This window comes from Rissa tridactyla, chromosome 9 (genome assembly GCF_028500815.1).
Source record: "Rissa tridactyla isolate bRisTri1 chromosome 9, bRisTri1.patW.cur.20221130, whole genome shotgun sequence".
In the NCBI taxonomy this organism is placed as follows: Eukaryota; Metazoa; Chordata; class Aves; order Charadriiformes; family Laridae; genus Rissa; species Rissa tridactyla.
In genome coordinates this window covers 49313780-49333370 of record NC_071474.1, presented here as the reverse complement: position 1 = coordinate 49333370, position 19591 = coordinate 49313780, and the positions used below count along the sequence as shown (strand labels likewise).

Below are 19591 nucleotides of genomic sequence, written 5' to 3'. Positions count from 1 at the left end.
GTAGTGTCATTACTTAGGGGAAAGTGAAGGGAGGGTGATGGGGACCTGACCCCTTCCAGCCTTCAGCCCCCTGCTCTCCCCCCTTCCTGCTCCCCATCATGCAAAACCCCCCACTACCCCCGGTCCCAAGACAGCAAAAGGAAGCACAGCTCAGGGGCTCAGCGCAATCTCCACCACCATCCCCTACCCCTGCCCCAGCAGCCACCACCAGCACCTAAGACAAACATAACATTTTATTAACAGTTTCAAATGACTTCTTTTTTCCCCCCTCCCTCCCCTTTAGTTAAAATTGTTATTATTTATGTACATGGTACTCCCCTGCCAGAGAGCACTATTTACAGGCTATTTTACAGAGACGGGGCTAGCAGCTCTTCAGTATCTCCTCCAGCTTGAGCATGTCCATGGGGGTGACTTTGGCGACCTCAAAGAAAACCCTGGAAGGAACCACGTTGGCTTAGAGCTCAGCCACAGCCCCTACACCCACTCACCCACCAGGGCACCCTGGCTCTCTGCAGCACCCAAGGGTGTGTGCTGGTGGTGCCACCCTCCGCAGAGGGGACATGCACGAAGCAGAGCCCCATCACACTCACCTGTGTGAGTACTTGGTGCGCACAGCCTTCAGCTTGTCGTGGGGCTGGTACGTGAGCAGGAAATTCAACCTCTTCACCAGGGGATGCAGGTCCTGGGAGCGGTACCCGCTGTAGTACTCCAGTGTGGGGGTCTGCAGAGGGACAGCAGGGTTGAGCTGGGTCCTCTTGGTGATGGTACAGCCCTCATCTTCCCTCTCCAGCCCCCCAAATGTGAGCATAGCCCCAGAACATCACCCCCACACGCCGGTCCATCCACTCCTGCACGCCCACAGTGGCTCCCAGGATGCCTCAGGGGGGTACAGGGGGTTGTACAGGCACTTACCCAGCCACCAAGGTTCTTCATGGTGAGTGCCAGCAGCAGACAGCTGGCGGCCAGCTTGGAGGGGCTCTCCCGGGCATAGTCGTACTCCTGCAGGGTCATCTCACAGAGGAATCGGGCCAGCGTCAGAGTCTCCATGGTGGCACGGGCACACTACAGCGGGGGATGCAGGGAAAGGCGCAGCCTTTTGAGTAACTCCGCCCGGCCCCCCAACCTAGGGATCTGGAGTGCTGCCCCTGGGGCACAGATCCCACACCCCAAGCCTGACACAGACCAGCATCTTCACCCCTCAACCCTGGGAGGGGGTGGGGGGTGCAGACAGACCTGACTAAACCCTCCTTGGTGCCAGCTAGGAGCCCAGGGCCCCAGGGATGCACGTGGCCACCCCAGGGAGCCAACACAAGGGGTGCCTGCAGGCACCCCAACACCAGCCTGCCCGCCTGCTGCACCCACCTTGGCAAAGCGCCGCAAGAACCGGTAGGCGATGGGGATGTTGATGTCGAACTTGAGGGTGCTAAGGATGCTCATCTCCATAGCAATGAGCTCTTCCCGCTTGTAAGCGTCATCGCAGATGTAGAGGAAGTCATCCACGCACGGTGGGCACCGCTCCTGCCGGCACACAACTGCTCAGCGCCCTAATGGGGGCTCATCCTGGCAATGCTCAGGAAGGCCCGCCAGCCTGCTCATGCCCTGCCAGACCCCAAAAGGGCTGTTACAACATCCAGTGGGGCTTGTGTCTATATTGCCCTAGCCCTTGGCTCTAACTGCAAGCCTTGCTTGCATGAGGTGAACTCAGGTGTCCTGGTGGTGGGGACCCAGGTCTCCAGTGACACCAGGAGACAGGATCCAGCCCACTGGGACTGCTTTCCCAGCCCTTGGTATAGGGGAGGTAACATGAGGACAGGCATGCTGCCCCTGCAGCTCAGGGCAGTAGCCTGGCACCACAGGGACCTGGCCTTCTCCAACAACCCAAGGGGACTAGAGAGGCACAGCCCCCTCTGCCCCAGCACCCCAAGACAGCACACAAGGAGTCACCTCAAATTTGGAGGCGATGAGGATGGCAGTGGAGCCGATGAGCTGCAGCTTGTCCCTCATGATCACCACCTCCACCAGGTAGTGGTCCACGAGCTTCACAGCCAAGTACAGCGTCTCATGGTTCAGCTCAAAGTTCTCCTGGAAGTGTATGGGCAAGGGGACAGAAGGGGGTGTCAGGCAGAAGCTAGGCTCACCTGGCCCCCCAGGTGCCCTCAACAGGGGCCAGAGGTGCCCAGAGGGTCAGGGGCTTGGAGGGAGGGACGCGAGCTCATCTCCAGCCTGGGGAGAGGGAAGGTCAGCTCCGCACTGGGAACAGTCATAGGAGCCTCTGCCGGCAAACTGAGGTCCCACATGCCAGAGGCAGGGCCATGCCCCCTCCCCATACCCACCTACCTGCACCTCCACCATCCAGTCCACCAGGATGGCACGCATGTCCCCGCTGATGTCTGGCTGCTTCTTCAGGTAGTCAGGGAGCACGAATTTCTCCTGACAAGGTACCAGCAGTCAGGGACTCACCGGGCATCACCACTCCCAAACAAGCCCCCTCCCGCCCATGCAGGCCCCTGACAGGCGCTGGGAGCCTCTGTCCCTGCCCACATGGCCACCCCTTCCCCAGACAGGGCTGCCAGCCCCTGGCCAGGCATCACCCACCTCTCTTCCCCGCATGTATTCGAAGATGTCCTTGGCATACTCTGCATTGGCGTAGGGGTCACCCAGCTGCTCCTTATCTATGTCCTCCACTGCTGATACCTGGTGGGATGAAGGAGGCAGCGGTAAGGGGGAGGCCCCAAGCTCTGCAGGTGCTGGTCACCCCTTCAGGGCAAGCCTGCTGCCCCCCTGACCCCCTTCCCCATCACCCTGCAGCCCCCATCCCACTCTTTGCCATAGGAGATCTTTTGAAGGAAGAAGGTGGGGTGGGTTACCCCATCACACTGGCCCACATGTCTCTGAGGTCCAAAGCACTGCCTGGTGCCCCAGTATCACCAGCGGCAGCCACAGACTGGCACCATCAGGATGAGCCTGGGCGCCAGGCTGCAGCCCAGGGTCCCTGCCCTCTCCTCGGAGGGCTTCAGTACCTGTGCTGGCACTCTCTCCTCTGGCACGGGATCCTCCTTGGCCTTTGCAGGAGCTTCTGTCGGGGTAGTTTTCTTCATTGACCTGGACAGGACAAGAGCATAAATCATTGCTGGGCGGAGGCTGCATATGCTGGATGAAAGAGGGTCTCCAGAGCCCCTTGCTGCTTCAGAACCACTCCTAAAACATCCCCATACTCTTAGGATCATTTAAGTTGGAAAACACCTTTCAGATCATCGGGTCCAACTGTCAAGTTCACCACTAAACCATGTCCCTAAGCGCCACATCTACATATCTTTTAAATCCCTCTAGGGATGGCGACTCCACCACTTCCCTGGGCAGCCTGTTCCAGTGCTTGGCAACCCCTTTTGTGAAGCAATTCTTCCTAATATCCAATCTAAACCTCCTCTGCCACAACTTGAGGCTGTTTTATCTACTGTCTGCCCTGCCCACCTGTCTCACATTCCCCATCATCCAAAGGAAGGCCCCCACCACTGCATGTTCTCTGCCATAGGGCAGGTTTGGCCCTGCAGCATCCCCCCTGTCCCAGTCCCTGTCCCCATCTCCCCTAGCTACTCACTTTTTCAGGTTGATCTCATTGTTCTTGGCCACCCCCAGGGCAGCATGGGCCTTTTGTGCTTTGTGTGATGCCACTTTCATGGCCTCCTTCCCTGTTACCACCTGGTTCTTGTGAGCCTGTTTGGGTGAGAAACGGGGTGTACAGAGGGAATCGAGGTGTGCCCTGCAGGGAGACCTCTCCTCCTGCTGACGGGGCACGGGACACCCCCCACTCTGCCTGCTGGGGGTATACCCAGCCCCACAGAGGCACTCACATTAGTGATGTCCCCAAACGCCGACCTCTTCTTGGGCCCGCCCTGGGGTGAGGATGGAGACCTCTTGGCCTGACAGCTCTCCTCCTGCAACAGAGGCTGTTAGAAGATGGTGGGGCCAGCTGGCCCACAGGAGCCCTCCACCACCCCTTGCCCGGCTGGGGACTCACCTTCTCGGGGTTGGCATTCTCCACAGCAGAGGCCACCTTGCCTGCTAGGAGATGCTTGGTGCTCACCATCTTAGCATTGCGTGGCAACGGCATCCTCTCCCTCGGCATCTATGAGCAAGCCTGAGGCAGAGCAGGGCTTGATGCGGGGGCCTGCCTGCCCCAGGGACACCCCCAAGGGCCAGGGACAGAGCACATGTCCCTCCGCAGGGGAGCACAGCAGGGACAGACCCCAGCCCTCAGCATGGCAGGTAGCTGGTGCCTTGGGGAGGGTGCGGGCCTGGCTGGGGGTGTGGGAAAGGGCTGGTGTGCTGCTCCTCCTCCTCCCCGGGGAGGAGGGACTCGGACCCCCACCGAAACCACCCTGCTGGGAGCGAGGGGCAGCTCCCAGCATCCTAGAGAGGGATGTAAGGGCTCCTGCTCCCTTACCCCAGGCGGGGGGAGCGGGATCAGGGGTACGCCCACACTCTTGGGAAGCCCCCAGGGCAGAGGGCTGAGCCCCTGCCCGCCCCCGGGGCGCCAGGGAAGGTATCTGGTTGGGGCGGGAGACGGACGGGGACCCTCCGGGGAGGGAAGGGCTCAGCAGCCCCTGAGCAGCCGCTCCCCCAAGCACCGTTCCTGGGGCCCCTGCACCCCCCTCCAGGGCTGGGTTCCCCCCCAGGGTCCCCCTGGTCCCCGTCCCCGCTCACCTGCGCAGCCGCCGCCGCCGGACCCGGCTCGTTTGAAAGTAGCAGTTCGGTAGCGGCCGGCCAGCACTGGCCGAGCGTCCCCCAATCAGAGCGCGGGGCGGGGCCAGGAGGCAGCCAATGGGCGAGCGGGCAGGAATACGGTTGCTAAGGGGCAGGGCGGCAGGGTTTAAAATTCAGCCCCGACGACCAATGGAAGGGCGCACTTGCGGCTGGGGCGGGGCCGTACGGACAAGACGGGCGGTGATTGGTGGAACGCGTTGCCATTTAAACTCGTCTCGCGGGGAGCGTCTTATGGCGGCTGGCAGGCCAGGCCTGGCTCGGCGTTGGTGGATGAGCGGCCGCCCTCTTGCTACCCTCTGGTGGGACCGGGGTCTCCGGGGGAGCAGCCCCGGCTCTCCCACTCTTCATGGAGGAAACGGAGTGACCTCCACAGGCCTGTGGGCCTAGCGCCCCCGCTGGGACCTCCACCCTGGCCTGCTGCCCCCACCCAGGCTGTGGGGTACCCCTTGGCCCCCTGGGCATTGGGTTGGGGGACAGGGTGTACCTTGGGCTGGCCGTGCTGCTCCTGCAACCCTGTGTCTCCACTGGGCGATTTACATGGCTTAAAGAACTCTGCCAAAGGTATTGGCAAAAGTGGTTCTAGCATGATGTGCGATTTAATGAAGTTCAGTTGCAAGTTCTGCTGTGTTCCTGTACTGCGCAGTCACTTGAACAACGATTCAAAACTACCAAGGCAGAGTCAAAGTTACCAAGACAAAATCAAAGTTGCCAAGTGTGGGAAAGCAACGGAAGATTAGTGAGGAGGATTGTAAATACGCTCAAGTGACTTGCACCTGGGGTACTGGAAAACATATATCACAGTAATTGTTGTTCAGCCTCGGGTGCTTGCAAGAAAAACACTTGCACTTAGATAACATAAGACTGGGCTTTTGTTACCTATCTTAAGATGGACTCAGGGACACCTTATCTAGCTGCCTGAGAATCCTGGCCTGTTGTTGAAGAAGATCAAAGCACAGTGGGGAAACTATGCCTGCTTGAACCCTTTAGATACCAGCAAGAACAGGGAGTCTGTGCGCACTCTTGCTAACAAGGACTCTCTCACTGCCAAGGACTCTTGCTAACAGGAACTCTCACTCCGCGGTGCCCGTGGTCCCTGCTTGCGTGCTTCTGCCGGGGTGTTGCTTCAGAGATTCCTTGGTCTCTGAGGTATCGAGATTAAACTTGTTCCTTGCCTTTCATCCGTGGTTTTGTGGTTGTTCCTGCGTCCTGCCTGCATCGGCTCACGCACCAAGGCACAAGTCAGAGTTACCATAGTACAGGGCTCTGCGTGGCATTGGCTGCTCACCAAAGTCCTGCTGTCGTGAGAGCGCTCTGCCTCGAGGAGCCACCATGAGGGCATCCTGGCTCAAGGGGGATCACTGCTGCGCACCCTGGCAGCCATGCAGGGACAGCTCGGAGAAGGCTCGCTTAGGCCGTCATATTTCTGGGACAAAGTGTTTGGCTTGTAGCCAAATTACATGTGATGGGAAAGGTAGGCATGAGGTTCCTTGTACCCACAACTTTTGTTTTTTGATAAATGGGTCTTGGAAAAGCCACCCACTTCTCACATGTTAATCACATGATTGGTGTTCTAAGCTCATATGTGTCAGTGCTCACACTGTAACTCTGCTCCTTTGCAAGTTTTCAGAGAACAGATTGGAACCAGCAGAGTTCCCATGTGGGCAGGATCAGACTCTTCTCCTTCCTCACAGGCAGCTCTGCCACGTCTCCAGGAGAAAGACCTGGGGCCACTGACAGCCAGGAGCAGCAGAACGGCTCTGGGGTGCGGCATGGCCAAGGGGTGCGCAGGGCCAGCGGGGGTTTAAACCTGGGTCACATAGATCTCGGGAACCTTCAGTCCCCAAAACCGCACAGGGCTGCTGTGGCTCCAGCCCATCTTGTTTCCTCCTTGGCCACTTGTCTTCTCCAGCCCCAGCTCCCCTGGTGCCGCTGCTGCCGTCCCTGGCCTGGAAGCTCCCTGAGGTTTGCTTGACATAGGTCTGGGATCCAGGTGTCTGCCTCTTCTTGCGCATGTTGGGGCAGCGCATGCTGCAGCCAAAAATACGAGTTGGGTGCATACTTGCCAGGCAGAGCTGAGACACATCCCACCGCTGATGGAAACACAGTGCATCAGCCTGTGGGATAAGATCCCCAGCCAAAAACCCCTATCCAAATTTGCCTGTGGCTCTGCGGGGGCTTGGGCGAGCTGCCTGCTTTGGAATGGGTCCATGTCTGCGTGTCCTGCCTAGGCTTGGCAGGGGGAAGCCAGCTTTTCCAGTCCCTGGGGTGCTGATACTCCTCAGGAGGCTCTTGGGAAGCCCAGCCCCTCTGCAGGGGCTGCAGCTCACACCACACATGCTGAAATCCCACCCATCCCTCTGAGGGTACTGGAGGAAAGATGCGGGGAGCAAGAAGTGGACCCTGCAAGGTGAACGCTGTGGGTCTACAGCAGGAGCTGTGCTGGCTGAGTCTGTGGTCTCAGTCGGACCCATCATCTAAGGATGCTGGGGGCTGGTTTCAGGTGAGAGCCTGCCACACTCTCCTTGGGCTCTGGCATCCCCCAGCAAACCCCCAAATCAGACAGGACGCCTGTCCTTGCCCCCTTATTGGAGCAGGAGCACAAGGCTGCTGCACTGCCATGGCACTGGGCGCTGCACCGGGAGAGCATCCACCCCCAAGCACAGCGTGGCTCCGGATGCAGAGGTGGGGCCAGTGCCTCCCTAGCCCCCAGCAGAGCACCAGTGCCGGCAGCTGGGTTAAGGGGTGCACCAACGTCCTGCCGAGCCCTGTCTTGCTGTACCCAGCCCAGGTACTTCATGTGCTGTGGTGGATGCAAAATCAGACCCCGCTACCTGCTATCTCAAGAGCATCGGTGCCTGGAGTGTCCCTATCATGAGAAGAGCTGGGTTGCTGCTTCCATCCAGCCCCTTCCCACAGCACTGCAGGCCTCGTGCTGCCCTTCGGAGCTGGAGCAACCCCCAGACCCAGCTCGGGTCCATGGCACCGTGGGGCTGCCGAGAAGCCCCTCTGCATGGCATCTGGGGACGTTATCTCTGGAATTGCTTACCAGACAGAGAGCCTCAGGCTCAAGAGAAGGAGCAAGGGCAGGGAAGCATTGCTCATAGGATCCACACAAACTGCTTTTTCCCCCTTTCCCTTCCCCAGGCTAAAACCTTATCCTTTCCCATGCTAAAACAGGCCCAACTTGTTGCTCCCCATGGCCCAGTGCCAGAAACACCGGTGGGAGGCAAGGAGGTGATCTGCACAGGGAGGGCTGAGCTTTGCTGCTTCCTTTTTCCTCCCTTTTCACTATTAATGGCAGAGGTCAGGGAGGGACAGTTGTGTCTATGAGCTGTTGCATTTATTTACTGGAAAAAGCCCCAGCAAGTTAACCTTGGTGCTCTCCTGCCGGTGGGGGAAGCGTGAAGGAAAGCACAGAGCTGCACAGGGTGACAGAGCTCCCAAATGCCCACAGGGAGGTGACAGCCAGCACTGTACCTAGCTGCCAGCTGCCCCAGCCCCGGGGTGCAGCTCCGCTGGGGACACCAGGGCTGCAAGGCACGTGGCGTGGCAGGGCCGTGCTGGGTGATGCTCGTGGTGCTCTCCACCCGCTCCGCCTGCATCCTCCCCACATCCTGGCCATTCCTGCATCTCTGCTGCCAGCAGCATGCTGCCTGAGTGCTGCCAGGTGTTTGCAGCACCAGGGGTGGAAGCCAGCACCCAAGAAGAAAGAGGAGCAAACAGCCTGGAAAGGCTCAGGGTGTGCTCAGTGTGGCTGAGCAGGGTTAAGTACTAGAGCCAGCCGATGCGAGCTGAGAACGGGGAGGTTAGCTTAGGGTTAGCAGCGTGTTTGTGGCAAAGGAGCCAGCGGCCCCATGAGCCATCCCGCTGCCCCTCATCACAGCCGGGGACCTCATCTTATCCCCAGGTTAGAAGTTTCCAGGCTGGTGGAGCAGTGGGTTGATGGCCACACTGGGGCTGCTATGGCCCTGCTGCCACTTGGGATGCCCGCTCACCCCAAGGAGCTCAAACGCTTGTGTCCCACTTAGCCTCTGCTCTCTGTCCTTTTTCTTCCAGTTCTTACTTGGTGGCCGATTTGATCTTTTGGATGGCGTACGGGCTCGACTCCTTGGGCATCCAGATCTCCTCCCCACCACGGCCCTGGTGCTCCACCGCTCCCTCCATGGCCGCCGTCAGCTCAGGGCTGAAGATGCTGTCAGTGGCCCGGTAGGTGCGGGTGAGGCGGCGGAAGGACGAGTCTGAGGAGCTGTCATCGGGAAGGTCTTCGTCTTGCTCGTCCCGCAGCTTGGTCCTGCTCAGCTCTGAGCTGCTTCCCAGCTCCGTGTCTTTGAGAGCCTCCCCCACCTCCTGGAGAAAGGTTGTTTTGGGGCTGATGATGCACAGCAGGAGCATGAGGCCTCCCGAGACCCCACAGAGAAAGTAGAGGCCAACTTTCTCTGGGACACCTGGAGGGTGAAGAGCAAAGAGAGACACCAGGGTACAAACCGCCTCCCCAGCCTGCGGGGTAACCACTGCCTGGAAAACCCCCTCTGCTGGGCACGTGGGAGGAAGAGGAGGGGAGCAGGGATGCCCTCAGCACCCAGGCTGCAGGGGCAGGACAGACCCTGCCCCGGTGACTGTGCAGCATCACCCAGGGCTTCATCAGCACCCACCAGTGTCCTGAAATGCCCCTTTTCCCATAGGAAACCCCCACCGGGATGTGGGGTAGGCAGTACAGGGGGAGGAAGCGTCTTGCCAGGGATTTAAATGAGTAATTTCCCCTAGTAAGAGAAATTATTGCTTGCAGAGGGGTACTTGCCATCAGTGCCCTTGCAGACAGGGCAGGAAGGAAGGACACCCAGCGGGTAGTTCAGCCCATCAGAGAAGGTGGTCTGCAGGCAGGACTGCAGCAGCACAGCGCCTGCTGATGCTGTGGGACCTTGGGGCTTGTTCTGCCTCTGAGCTCCCGCCCTATATGGTCCCCCCCCAAACCCAGCACGGGGGCTTGGTGCCCTCCTCCCTTGCGTACCTGCTGGCCTTGCCAGAGGCATCTGGGCTCTGGCTGCCCCTGAGCTGAGCCCCGGGCTGAGCAGGGACCATCACGGGACCGGAGCCACCCTCCCAAGCCCATCCTGCTCCCCCGGGTGCTGCGTGAGAGCTGGGGAGGGCACGTACCCCAAAGGTGGGCAAAAGCTGCCAGGGAGCTAGTAAAAATCATCCGGTCTTCCCGGAGCCTGGAGAACCTGGGCCCTTTGTACCAGCCACCTGCAGCGAACAAGGGGATGCGGGCTGAGACATGAGGTGCTCCCCAGCGCCCTGCTGCCTGGCTGCCTGCCCTGCCTGCCTCCTTCCCCACACCATGCTCCTCCTTCCTGCACAGGCGCTCCTCTGCCCGCGGGGATGCTCCCCTGTGGGTTCTCCTCTCCCCTGCTCCCAGCAGACCACATTTCTCCAGCCCCTCAGACATGGGCATCGACTGACAGGTGCCTTCAGCCACAGGGCTGCGATGCTGGGATGGAGCTGCAGGGCTCGTGTCAGCGGTGGGTACCACAGACGCAGGCAGGCCATGGAAGGGGTGGTTCACCCAGGCGTGGACATGATGCCGCACCACTTTTGGCATAGCTTGCCCCCCATGTTACCGTGCATGTAGTCCGAGAGCAGGAAGGGGTCCGAGGTGTCAGGGCCCACCTCCTCCAGTAGCTGCTTGGGCACTGCAAGGAGAGCACATGCCGAACATCAACACGCTGCTTGTCCCCAACAGCTCCCTGCCTCCCCAGGGAGCGCCATGCCCCTGCCTGCATGGCATGGGATGGGCACAGCGGGGGCTCAGCTGGTGGCCCCCATGCCCCAGCCCCGTGGGTGGCTCTCACCGCAGGTGTAGGAGACTCGCAGCTGTTTCTTCATGCCGGGGAGGCATGGGTCTCCGAAGGTGGCCCGGTCAGCAGCCACGGTGCAGTTCCCCTTGCGGTGGCACTTCTTGGAGACCCTCCGCAGGGCATCCGGAGCCAAGCATTCTGCAAAGGCATGGGGCATGGACCCGCAGGCAGACCTGTCTGCCCCTGCTCGCCAGGCACCGGCCAGCTGGGGCCAAGGGGCACAGGTACAGCCTGACAGCATACTTGTGCCACACTTTGCATGGCCCCAGCCCCATTTCTGGCTCAAACTGTTCTGGTGTACCTATATGGGGTCCCTCAGCGTTCAGGGCATCGCACTCTGGTTTGCCCCGCAGGAATCTTCCGTAATTTGCAGAGTAAATGGCCAGGACAGATTTTGATCGGCACTGCAGCCTCAGCTTGTCATTCTCACACACAGTCTTGACCCGATGGTTCCCTGGGGAGTGACACCACAGAGCGTCCCAACACGACCCGAATCACCAGCAGCCCCCTCCTCCCTTGGCCCAGTCGAGGGTCTGCGAGCTGCCAGGGCAGGCTGGAGGAGGGCTACGAGGTACAGGAGCAGCTCAGCTCCCCTCTCTGCCCCTTCCCGAGCAGCTGAGGCCGGGGAAGAGCCCACACAGTGTTGCTCGCACCCCGTCCCACTTCACCTGGGCGGCACTTGTAGGAAGTGATGAGGTACTTGTGCGTCCCAGGGCATGGGTCTGGCCCAAAGACTTGGCTGTGAACGGAGAACTGGCACCACTGCTGGTCCTGGCACTCAGACAGCAGCTTCTGCAGAGCAAAACAGGACAGACATGAAGATGGGCGAGGAGTCCTGAGGCTGCTCTTGCCTCCTCTCCCTCAGTGCCATCACCAGGCTCGGGGAAATGGCCTCCCACCCCGCAGAGGTGTCCCATGACTGCTCATGCCCCCGCCGCAGTCACCTTGCTTCACGTGTCAGTTCCTGAACCAGTTCCTCCCCTGCACCCACACAGAGCTCTGTGCCAGCACAGCTCCGCCAGAACCTGTGCCTGCACGCCAGCACTGCACCCGCCATGCGCGGGCAAAATCCACGCCATGCGCGGGCAAAATCCACGCCATGCGTGTGCAAAATCCACGCCATGCGCGCACATGGCCCCGTGCAACACCCTCACACGCCGACACGGCCCCGTGCAACACCCGCCCGCGCCCTGGGCTCCGTGCGATGCATCGGCGCGGCCACAAGATGGGGACGCGGGTCCGCACCGCCGGGCTGCTGGGGCAGCGTCCCCGCCGGGCACCGGGCTGGCCTTCGCCGCTGTCCCTGCCTGCCCAAAGGCGACGCTGCCAGATCCGCGGGGTGGCTCCGGCGGGGGTATCCCGGGCAGCCTGGGCTTGGGCTGGCCACCGGGGTATGGCCCCCGGCCCCAGCATCTCCCCAGCATCAGCAAACCCTTAGCCTGGGCAGAGGCTGCTGGTGGCAGTGGGTGGCAGGGCCACGGCTTGTTCCCAACCCCGCTGCCACCCCTCTGGGAAATTGCCCTGCGACTCGGGCCCTGGGATCCCACCACCCACCGGACGATGGAGCCCCTTTTTGTCTCTCCTTCCCCTCCTCTGTCCCTGTCCCAGCACAGGGCTGAGCCTCCTATTGGTCTTCACGGTCTGCTAAAAGTGAAATTTGAGGAGGAAATGCAATTAGTCTCCCTCTCCAGGTTTTGCCTAAACAGAGTGAGCCTCAGCAGCAGCCTGGCTCTCTGGTTTCCAGACACCCCGTCTCCCGCCACAGCAGCCTCTGGGCAGCGGGGAACCGAGCCCCTTGTGATCACAGTCCCCCAGCTGGAACATCTCCATCTCGTGGCAAACCTGAGGGGCAGAGATCCTGCTCAGAGACCTGCCCTTCAGTCTCCAAACATCTGTGCTGGGCTGTATCCTCCATCCTGCGCTCGACACACAAGCTCTGGGAACCCTAACCCGTGTTTGCAGGGTGGTTTGCGGGGCTGGCTCAGTGCCATGCCTGCACGGTCCGGCGTAGCGCTTCCAGAGCTCCTGGGACATGTGGGAAGCCAGGAAGGGATCTGTGGCTGGGGCAGGACCGGGCGGCAAAGCCTCGTGAGCTCCCAGGGCAGGGAAATGGCCTCCCAGCTCTTGTTCCTCTTCTCCGGCTCCATGTTCCCCTTCCCCACAGACAGCTGCATGCAGCTGGGTTTGCTGCGGTTTTGCCCCAGCTCTAGCAAGGGGTTAGAGTAGGAAAAGTAGCCCACGAAACCCTGTCGTCACCAAGGGACCCTCCTGCCGGCCCCCACCACACATGCTGGCTGCCCTGGGTTTGTCAGAGCCCGGTGGCCAGGAGGGGGAAGCCGGTATGGCGTGGACTTGCTGTGTCTGACACGGTGCATTGCCCATCGCACCCACTTCCCACAGCCGGTGGGCGCAGCGTAACCCCAGCCGTGGTTAGAGCTGAGTAGCTGGACCAGGGACTTGCAGCTGGGGCTGAGGAGTGTTGCCTGGCGGAGCAGGGCTCCGGGAAAGGCAGCGACCAGGCTCCTGTGACTATGAGGCCAGCTCTAGCCCCAGGTGCTCCTGAGGGAGGAGGGGGTCATGGGCCAGCGCAGCCCCTGGGAGATTGGGCTCCAGTGTTCAGCCAAGGCTGAAGTTGCTGAGAACTGGAGGAGTTTGGCTGGCAAAGGCCGTGCGCTGGAGGCTTTGCAGAATGAGTGTTATTGCTGTCCTTGCTCCCTGATGGGTGGCTGCCGTGATGCCTGGACTGCGCTGTGGCCAGCTGCAACAGCCCGTCTGCTCCAAGGCAGCCCAAGGCCTCAGATTCTGAGGCCACCCGTGCCACCATGGGGAGCCAGAAGCCGGGGTACAGATGCAGGATGCCAAGGGATGACATCCCTCCCAGCTCCTCTCTGCCCCATTCCTCAAGTTGCTCATGATTTCTCACATGTGGGGCTGGTGGAGGGCTGATGTCCTCACTGGGCACAGGGTTTTCCTCCAAACACAAAGCGGAATTGAGCACAGCCGCAGCACAGAGCAGGCTGCAGGGCTTCTGCAGCAGCCTGGCAAGCACTTCCTCCAGCCAGGCATCATCTTTGGAAAGGTCCCTTCCCTTCTGCCAACCTCTGCCTTCCTCCCCTCTCCCTGTGCTGGCTACTGCAATCAACAGACCCTCCTTTGGGCCTGCTTCATTAATCCGCTTCTCGGGAGATGCCAGCACGGACGGGTGCTGCTTCTGGCTGGGGAAGAGCTGAGGTCTGTGCTAACCCCAGGGGATGCACCCGCAGCATCCCTCAGGGCTCCTGTCCCGTTTCCTGAGCCCGGCACCCCGGCTGCTGCACCACCCCTCTCCTGGGACCCTGCCGGGGCTTTCTCCATGCCCGCTGTGTCCTGCTGGATTACTCCAAAAGCCAGCTCGGGACATGGCGGTGCCTCCTGCCAGGCTGCCCCATGCTGGGACCCACCGCAGAAAGTCTCCCTCACCCTTACCTCCCGAAAACGCCCTGGGAAAAGGACTCCAAGGGTGAATGCCGATGGGGCACGGGGAGGCTGTGCTGCTTGCAGCCACCCAGCCCCAGCAGGCAGTGCGGCAAGCAAGGGAAGGAGGGGTGTGCAGCCCGGCCCCTGGGGACCCCCCTCACTTACCAGGTGGGCAGTGGCAGACGTGCACTCAGTGCTCTCCTGGGAGGCGTTGCCAGGGCTGGGGCAGAGGTTGGGGCTAGGCACGCGACGTCCATAGAAGGCACCAAGGATGCTGATGGTGGTCTTGCGAGGGCAGACGATGAGGAGCTGCTCCCCATCACAGGTGTGGGCCGTGTGGTTCCTCAGCACCTTGCGCAGGTACCCTAGACGGGGAGAGCACGGGCAGCGTTGGCCGGAGGAGACACCAGGACCACGGCGGTGGTGGTGCTTGGGCTCCTGACAGCTGGTGGCAGTGGGGGCATCCTGGGCTGGGGCATTTATGGGGCAAACAGGACCACAGTGGAGTTGCGGCAGAGAAGGCGGGCTTGCAGCAAATCTTACATCCAGCGTTGCAGCCAGGAGGCTGGAAAGCAGCATGGAGTAGCCGAGCTGGTTAGCGAAGGGGAGCAAAAGCTGGAGGCAGGATAGCAGGTCAGAAAAAAACAGGTACAGAAGAATCCCATGAGGAGTAGTCAAGGGTTTAGAGAAAATCAGGCTTGTTATGGAGACATGGGGAGGAGAGAGCAAGGATGAGCCAGAGATGATCACGCAGAGACATCCCTGGAGTTGTGGAGAGGAGGATGCTTTCTGTCACACGATGCCGAGTCAGGAGCTAGAGGAGAGAAGGATCCCATGGCTGCTGCTCCCGCAGTTGGCCGGGTCGGTATGGATGGGCACAAGCCACCAAGTCACCGTCTGGGCGCAGCTGACCCTGGGTCTCTCTGCTGCAGAAGCCCAGCGTGTCGGTGAGAGCCAGTCCCAGCCCATGGCCTTTCTGACGGGTACTGGCACGTCTCTCCCTGAATTCCTGGCATGGGGTACTTCTGTATTTTAATCCTGCCCAGTGTGTGTCCCAAACCACTTACCCTGTTGTTCTCCCTACAAGGCACAGCGAGGTGAGGCTGTCCTGCCCAGCCTTTAAGAGGGTTTAACACACAGCTATCAGCTCTGACTGGATTCAGCTGTGCTGGCTGAGCGAGGAAGCTGTTTTAATAAAAGCTCTGCAAGCTGCCAGGGGTGCTCTGAGCGGGCACTGATTGCTGGAGGAAGCTGAGGAATCAGGAAAAGCTGACAAAAAATGATGTGTAGGGCCCTGGACAGAGCAGTTTGCGTCAGGCCGTTGAATAAAACAAAAGCAGAGGGGAAGCACCGTTTTGAGGCTGGGAGGTGGGGACCCTGGGCTGCTGGGTGGGTCACGGACCCGTCCCCAGCTCTGGGGTCCTTGGAGGGACTCGCACCCCAGCCCCAGCCCAGAGCTGGGGTCCAGGGCAGGACCTGTAACCAGCCCCCAGCCCGCAGTGTGTCAGTCCCCCCAAAACAACTCAGGAAGGTAGGAGTGACGGCTCCCAGCCCCGCGCTTGTCCCTCTGTCCCTCCGCAAACTGGTGCCAGGCTCAGCTGCACAAAGGCCCCTTTCACCTTCCCTGCTGCCACTAACCCTTTGGCAGCCGCGGCAGCATCCCTCCCTGGAGACATCTGTGGATGCGGCTGGGGCCTGCCCTTGCTCCAAGTTAATCTTTCCCTTGGACACGGGCAGCCGCTGACATTTCTTGTCTCCCTCCTCCTTGCAAGCATGGGACAAGGGAGTGGGAGAGCCACAGCCTTGTGCAAGCGAGCCCTTGCTCGCCCCTCTGCGCGCTGGAGGAGAGAAAGGAGAGTCGGAGAAGCATGGATGGGAGTTCATGAGCTGCTTTAGCCAGATCAAAGCTCCAGTGAGATGCAAAGATGCTCCTGGGAGGACACAGAGCTGGATCAGCCCCTTGGGGTGCAGTGCCCACAAAGAGGGGTCCAGGACAAGCCTCGTCCTGCCCCTCTCCTCTGACTGTCCCATGTCACTGGACACTGGGGGCTGTGAAGGGCACAGGACTTTGCCTGGGCTGCTGGCCCTCATCTCCTTCCTCTGCAACCCCCGGGCTCGTGTGCAGGCTCCGGAGCCGCCTGGGGCTCGGCTTCTGCCTGGCACCAACTCCAAACCTGCCTGCCTGTCCCCGAGACAGTGGGGCTGCCCAGACCCCCACTGCCGGGCCAGCCCTGGGCACAGGGGGCTGAGCCACATCCTGGGGATGATGAGGGACATGGGGGAGGAACAGGGGGAGAAATGGGTTTCCCCAAATCCAGCCTGCCTTCCAGCAGGCACCCTCCTCTGCTGCTGTGCCGACTGGCAGCACCGGTGGTTTGTATTTTAAAACCGAGGCTCAAACAGGGACAAAGGTTTCCCCATCACACATTTTGGGGCAGTGAGCAATAGCGACGATGGGAGGTTTTTTTGAGTGCAACCATGTCAAGGAAGCTGCAGGCAGATTTTGTGGGTGATTTGCCCGCCGGTGCCGCTGACTCAGTCCCTGATGGTGCGGTCGTGCCGTTGGCTCTGCCCAGATGAAATCACATCCTCCGCCCTGCCGCGCTTGGTGGCATCGTGCCGGGCTCTCGCGCCACCTGGGCCCGGCAGTGCAGGCTGGAAGGTCTGCGTGGATGTTTCTGGAGGATCCCTCAGAAGAATGGCAGCCCCCGGGGGCCAAGCCTGCCCACACCCTTCCTGACTGTCCCAAGCGCTGGGGCACAAGGGATCCCAGATTCCTGCCTCAGCTACATGGATAAGGCTCACGGGCGCTGCTCCAGGGAGAGGATCTATCCCTTGCTGTGCCTGCTGGCAGTGAGCCCACAGCTCCCTGTCCCACCGGTGGCTCTGGCTGGGGACCGCAGGCGCTGGCTCTGGCCAGGGACGGGGTAGAGCTTCAGCCCTTCTCCTCCCTCACCTTCTCAGTGCAGCAAAGGCTTGCAGGAGAGCCCCCGGTGCTCCGGGAGCCTTCAGCTCCACACACCACCCAGCACCAAGGGCATGAGCATCATGGCCAGAAATGTCTGGGTTCCTGAGTCTCAGGAAAGGTGGGGGACTGTCTTAAGGTTTGGTTTTTTGCATTTCTGCCTCAAAACTGTCCAAGAGAGTGCAGCAGCAGTGGGGAGAGGTGCTCCCTCGCTCACACCAGGGCTATGGGACTTGCATGGAGTGTTTTCAGATCCCAGCCCTGCCGTGGGGATAAAAAAAAAACCCAGTTTTTTCTGGCAAATGCCCTCTGGCCTGCACTGGCTTGTGCTTTGCTTGTCCCTGCCCTACCAGCCTGGCTGTCGCTTTGCCCTCCCCTCACACTGGCGCGGTCCCCGGCACCCCTCGCCACCCTACCCGCGCCCCGACTCACCAGAGAGCTCTGGGCTGGCCTCCAGCCCCACAGCCAGGCAAAGGAGGACCAGGGCTGCTGGCCCCACCAGCCCGGCCATGGTGCACCTTCTGAAGCTCTGCTGCGTCCCGGTAGGCAGCCTCCGGCGGTCCTCGGCGGCAGCTGGTGCCGGGGCTGGCAGTGTGTGGGGACAATGGCTCGCTTCTCTGCCCTGCCAAAGCGCCGGGGCGCCTGCAAACCCGCTCTTTGTCTGCTGCCCAGGGCAAGGGGCTGCTCTGGACAGCTGGGACACCCTCACCACAGGGACACCTCCCACAGGGAGGGAGGGACATACTTCCGAAGGCGCTCCGTGGCAGGCGAGCGGGTGCTGTGCCTTGGCATTACCACTGCTGGCAGAGAAACCGGCAGCCCCTTCCCTCCCGCCTCTGTTCCCCCTGAGCTTGGCAAGGTTTCCAACGTGCCCCCTGCTTTCTCACGGACATGGTGAGGCAGAAATCCAGACACACGTGTGCCCTAATCTCCATCTCGGCAAATGTCCCACCATTCAGCATTTGAGGAGGAAGGGAAGGGCTGCCTGCGCTGCCTCCCAAGGCGTCTGTTCCTGCAGAAAAGGCAAACACCTTCCCTGCACCAAACACCACGGGCAGGGATGTCTTTGCTGCTGCCCTTCTGCCCCCTTGGCCTCCACAGGGCCCGATATCGGGTGCTCTGACATCTAGGCAGGAGGACACCGTGCCATCCCTATGCTGTCCCCATGCCAGCCCTGTGCCATCCCTGTGCCCCCCCCCACCAGGAGCTGAATCCCTGCCCGCTGCTTCAGCTGGAGGGAATGCAAGGGGCAGGAGCTGCTGGCTCTGCGGGCTGAGGTCAGCGGGAACGGCAGCAGCCGGCAGTGCCAGGAGCCGGCCGGGCTCAGCATCGCCCCGGCAGCGGCAGCCGGGGGGGACGGGCGGCCGCAGGGACTGGCACACGCCACCTGGGAGTCTGCAGCGAGGGCTGGGTGGGGGGAGCGAGATGGGCGCCGAGCTCCTGCTGAGGGTGCTGCCACGGCCCTGCTTGGCACCCACAATGCCATTAATTCATCCCTCTTGCTCATGAGAACCTCAGGCAGAGTTTCCTGTCCACATTGGGTGGAGTTTTGAGTTCTCCAAAAGCTTTGATAGGGCAGAAAGAAAAACGTCCCCCAGCCCCTCGCATGCAGCCGGCAGTGTAAGCCCCGCTCTGGGCTGCGCAGTGGTACCCAGGAGAAACACCCCCCTTGGGGAGACTCCTCTGGGAGCCTGCAAAACCATTTCCCAGCCTAATTGCCTTGGGGTGGATGCTTTCTTATCCGGGTTTGGTTATTTTTAGGAAAGTCTGAACTCACCCGAGCTGGGGCGGGGCTGAGTCAAGCAGTCAGGATCCCCATTTCGTGCACAGCTCGGTACCAGCGATGGGGTCCCCGCAGGGTGGGAGACGGGACTCACCCGGGGGTGGAGTTAAGCCTGTGGGTGCTGTGAAGCTGCTCCGCTGGGACAGCCGCCAGGACGGTCTGACGGCAAACGCTTCCCTCCCATCCTGGGGAGGAGAGCAAGCTGGTCATCCTTCCTGTGAAACAGCCCAAATTCCAGGAACGGGGCCCTGCCGGGGGGGTCAGTCTGGATACATCCCTTCCCATCATCCCGCCCCGGCTGGGCTGCTGCCCGCAGCACCCTGGGGTTCCCCGCTGCACGCCAACAGGCTGCAGCCGCTCTGCCTTCCCTCCCCGGCCATTTCGCAATCCTTCACACCCAAGGTCTGTGCCAGGCTGCCCTGCTTGGCTTCCCGGAACCCTGGCCCTGCTCGTCCCCAGCTCCCTGTATCGGGGGGTGCTCAGGGGAGGACCCCCGGGGAGTTGGGCAGAGAGAGGAGTGGTACCCACAGTGATGCAGCAGCAGGCGGGGGAGGGCGGTGGGAAGGTCAGCGTGGGTCACCTCAAAAAGATAACGAAGTGGCTGAGCCCCGGCGCACTGGCGTGTGGGGGCAAGGGAGGGAGGATGGTGAAGGGGCAAGACCAGAACAGCACGAGGAGGCGAGACACTTCCTCCGCAGCCCCCCAGCTCCCAGCTGGGAGGGGACGGCAGCGGCTCCGGGGCCGCCTGGGCCACCAGCCCACTTCTCG

The 19591-nt window shown here is 61.2% G+C and overlaps 2 protein-coding genes across 9 annotated transcripts; both read right to left on the bottom strand.

The window, feature by feature from the left end:
* Nucleotides 1-278: 278 nt before the first annotated feature.
* CCNB3 (cyclin B3) lies at nt 279-7935 on the bottom strand. Of its 3 annotated transcripts, none has more exons than XM_054213371.1 (12): nt 4705-7935; nt 4019-4138; nt 3852-3947; nt 3599-3714; nt 3021-3102; nt 2596-2694; nt 2338-2430; nt 1945-2082; nt 1363-1518; nt 913-1062; nt 591-721; nt 279-434 (listed from the first exon to the last, which is right to left on the bottom strand). In XM_054213371.1, the coding sequence occupies exons 2-12, from the start codon at nt 4124-4126 to the stop codon at nt 362-364; spliced, it is 1242 nt and encodes a 413-aa protein (XP_054069346.1). In that variant the 5' UTR covers nt 4127-4138; nt 4705-7935; the 3' UTR covers nt 279-361. The 3 variants fall into 3 exon arrangements, with proteins under 3 accessions (XP_054069346.1, XP_054069349.1, XP_054069348.1); XM_054213374.1 differs by having other exon boundaries at nt 3852-3935; XM_054213373.1 differs by lacking the exon at nt 4705-7935 and having other exon boundaries at nt 3852-3935; nt 4019-4627.
* A 147-nt stretch (nt 7936-8082) lies between these two features.
* LOC128914443 (protein eva-1 homolog C-like) lies at nt 8083-19488 on the bottom strand. 6 transcript variants are annotated; one of them, XM_054213365.1, is made up of 10 exons: nt 19352-19488; nt 18818-19008; nt 17473-18052; nt 14241-14440; nt 11288-11411; nt 10921-11073; nt 10614-10757; nt 10383-10454; nt 9919-10008; nt 8083-9209 (listed from the first exon to the last, which is right to left on the bottom strand). In XM_054213365.1, the coding sequence occupies exons 3-10, from the start codon at nt 17549-17551 to the stop codon at nt 8824-8826; spliced, it is 1248 nt and encodes a 415-aa protein (XP_054069340.1). In that variant the 5' UTR covers nt 17552-18052; nt 18818-19008; nt 19352-19488; the 3' UTR covers nt 8083-8823. The 6 variants fall into 6 exon arrangements, with proteins under 6 accessions (XP_054069340.1, XP_054069342.1, XP_054069341.1 ...); XM_054213367.1 differs by lacking the exon at nt 19352-19488 and having other exon boundaries at nt 17473-17662; nt 17786-18052; nt 18818-19032; XM_054213366.1 differs by lacking the exon at nt 19352-19488 and having other exon boundaries at nt 17473-18046; nt 18818-19032.
* Nucleotides 19489-19591: the final 103 nt, after the last annotated feature.

Excerpts from the sequence above, each read along its gene's own strand:
- LOC128914443 (XM_054213365.1), bottom strand. The coding sequence starts at position 17,551 with ATGGCCGGGCTGGTGGGGCCAGCAGCCCTGGTCCTCCTTTGCCTGGCT. Across the intron at positions 11,412-14,240 it reads CGTCTGCCACTGCCCACCTG|AAGCTGCTGTCTGAGTGCCA; the intron begins GTAAGTGAGGGG and ends TTTGCTCTGCAG. Across the intron at positions 10,455-10,613 it reads GCGAGTCTCCTACACCTGCG|TGCCCAAGCAGCTACTGGAG; the intron begins GTGAGAGCCACC and ends CTCTCCTTGCAG.
- CCNB3 (XM_054213371.1), bottom strand. The coding sequence starts at position 4,126 with ATGCCGAGGGAGAGGATGCCGTTGCCACGCAATGCTAAGATGGTGAGC. Across the intron at positions 3,715-3,851 it reads CGTTTGGGGACATCACTAAT|GCTCACAAGAACCAGGTGGT; the intron begins GTGAGTGCCTCT and ends TCACCCAAACAG. Across the intron at positions 1,519-1,944 it reads TCATCGCCTCCAAATTTGAG|GAGCGGTGCCCACCGTGCGT; the intron begins GTGACTCCTTGT and ends GTGTGCCGGCAG.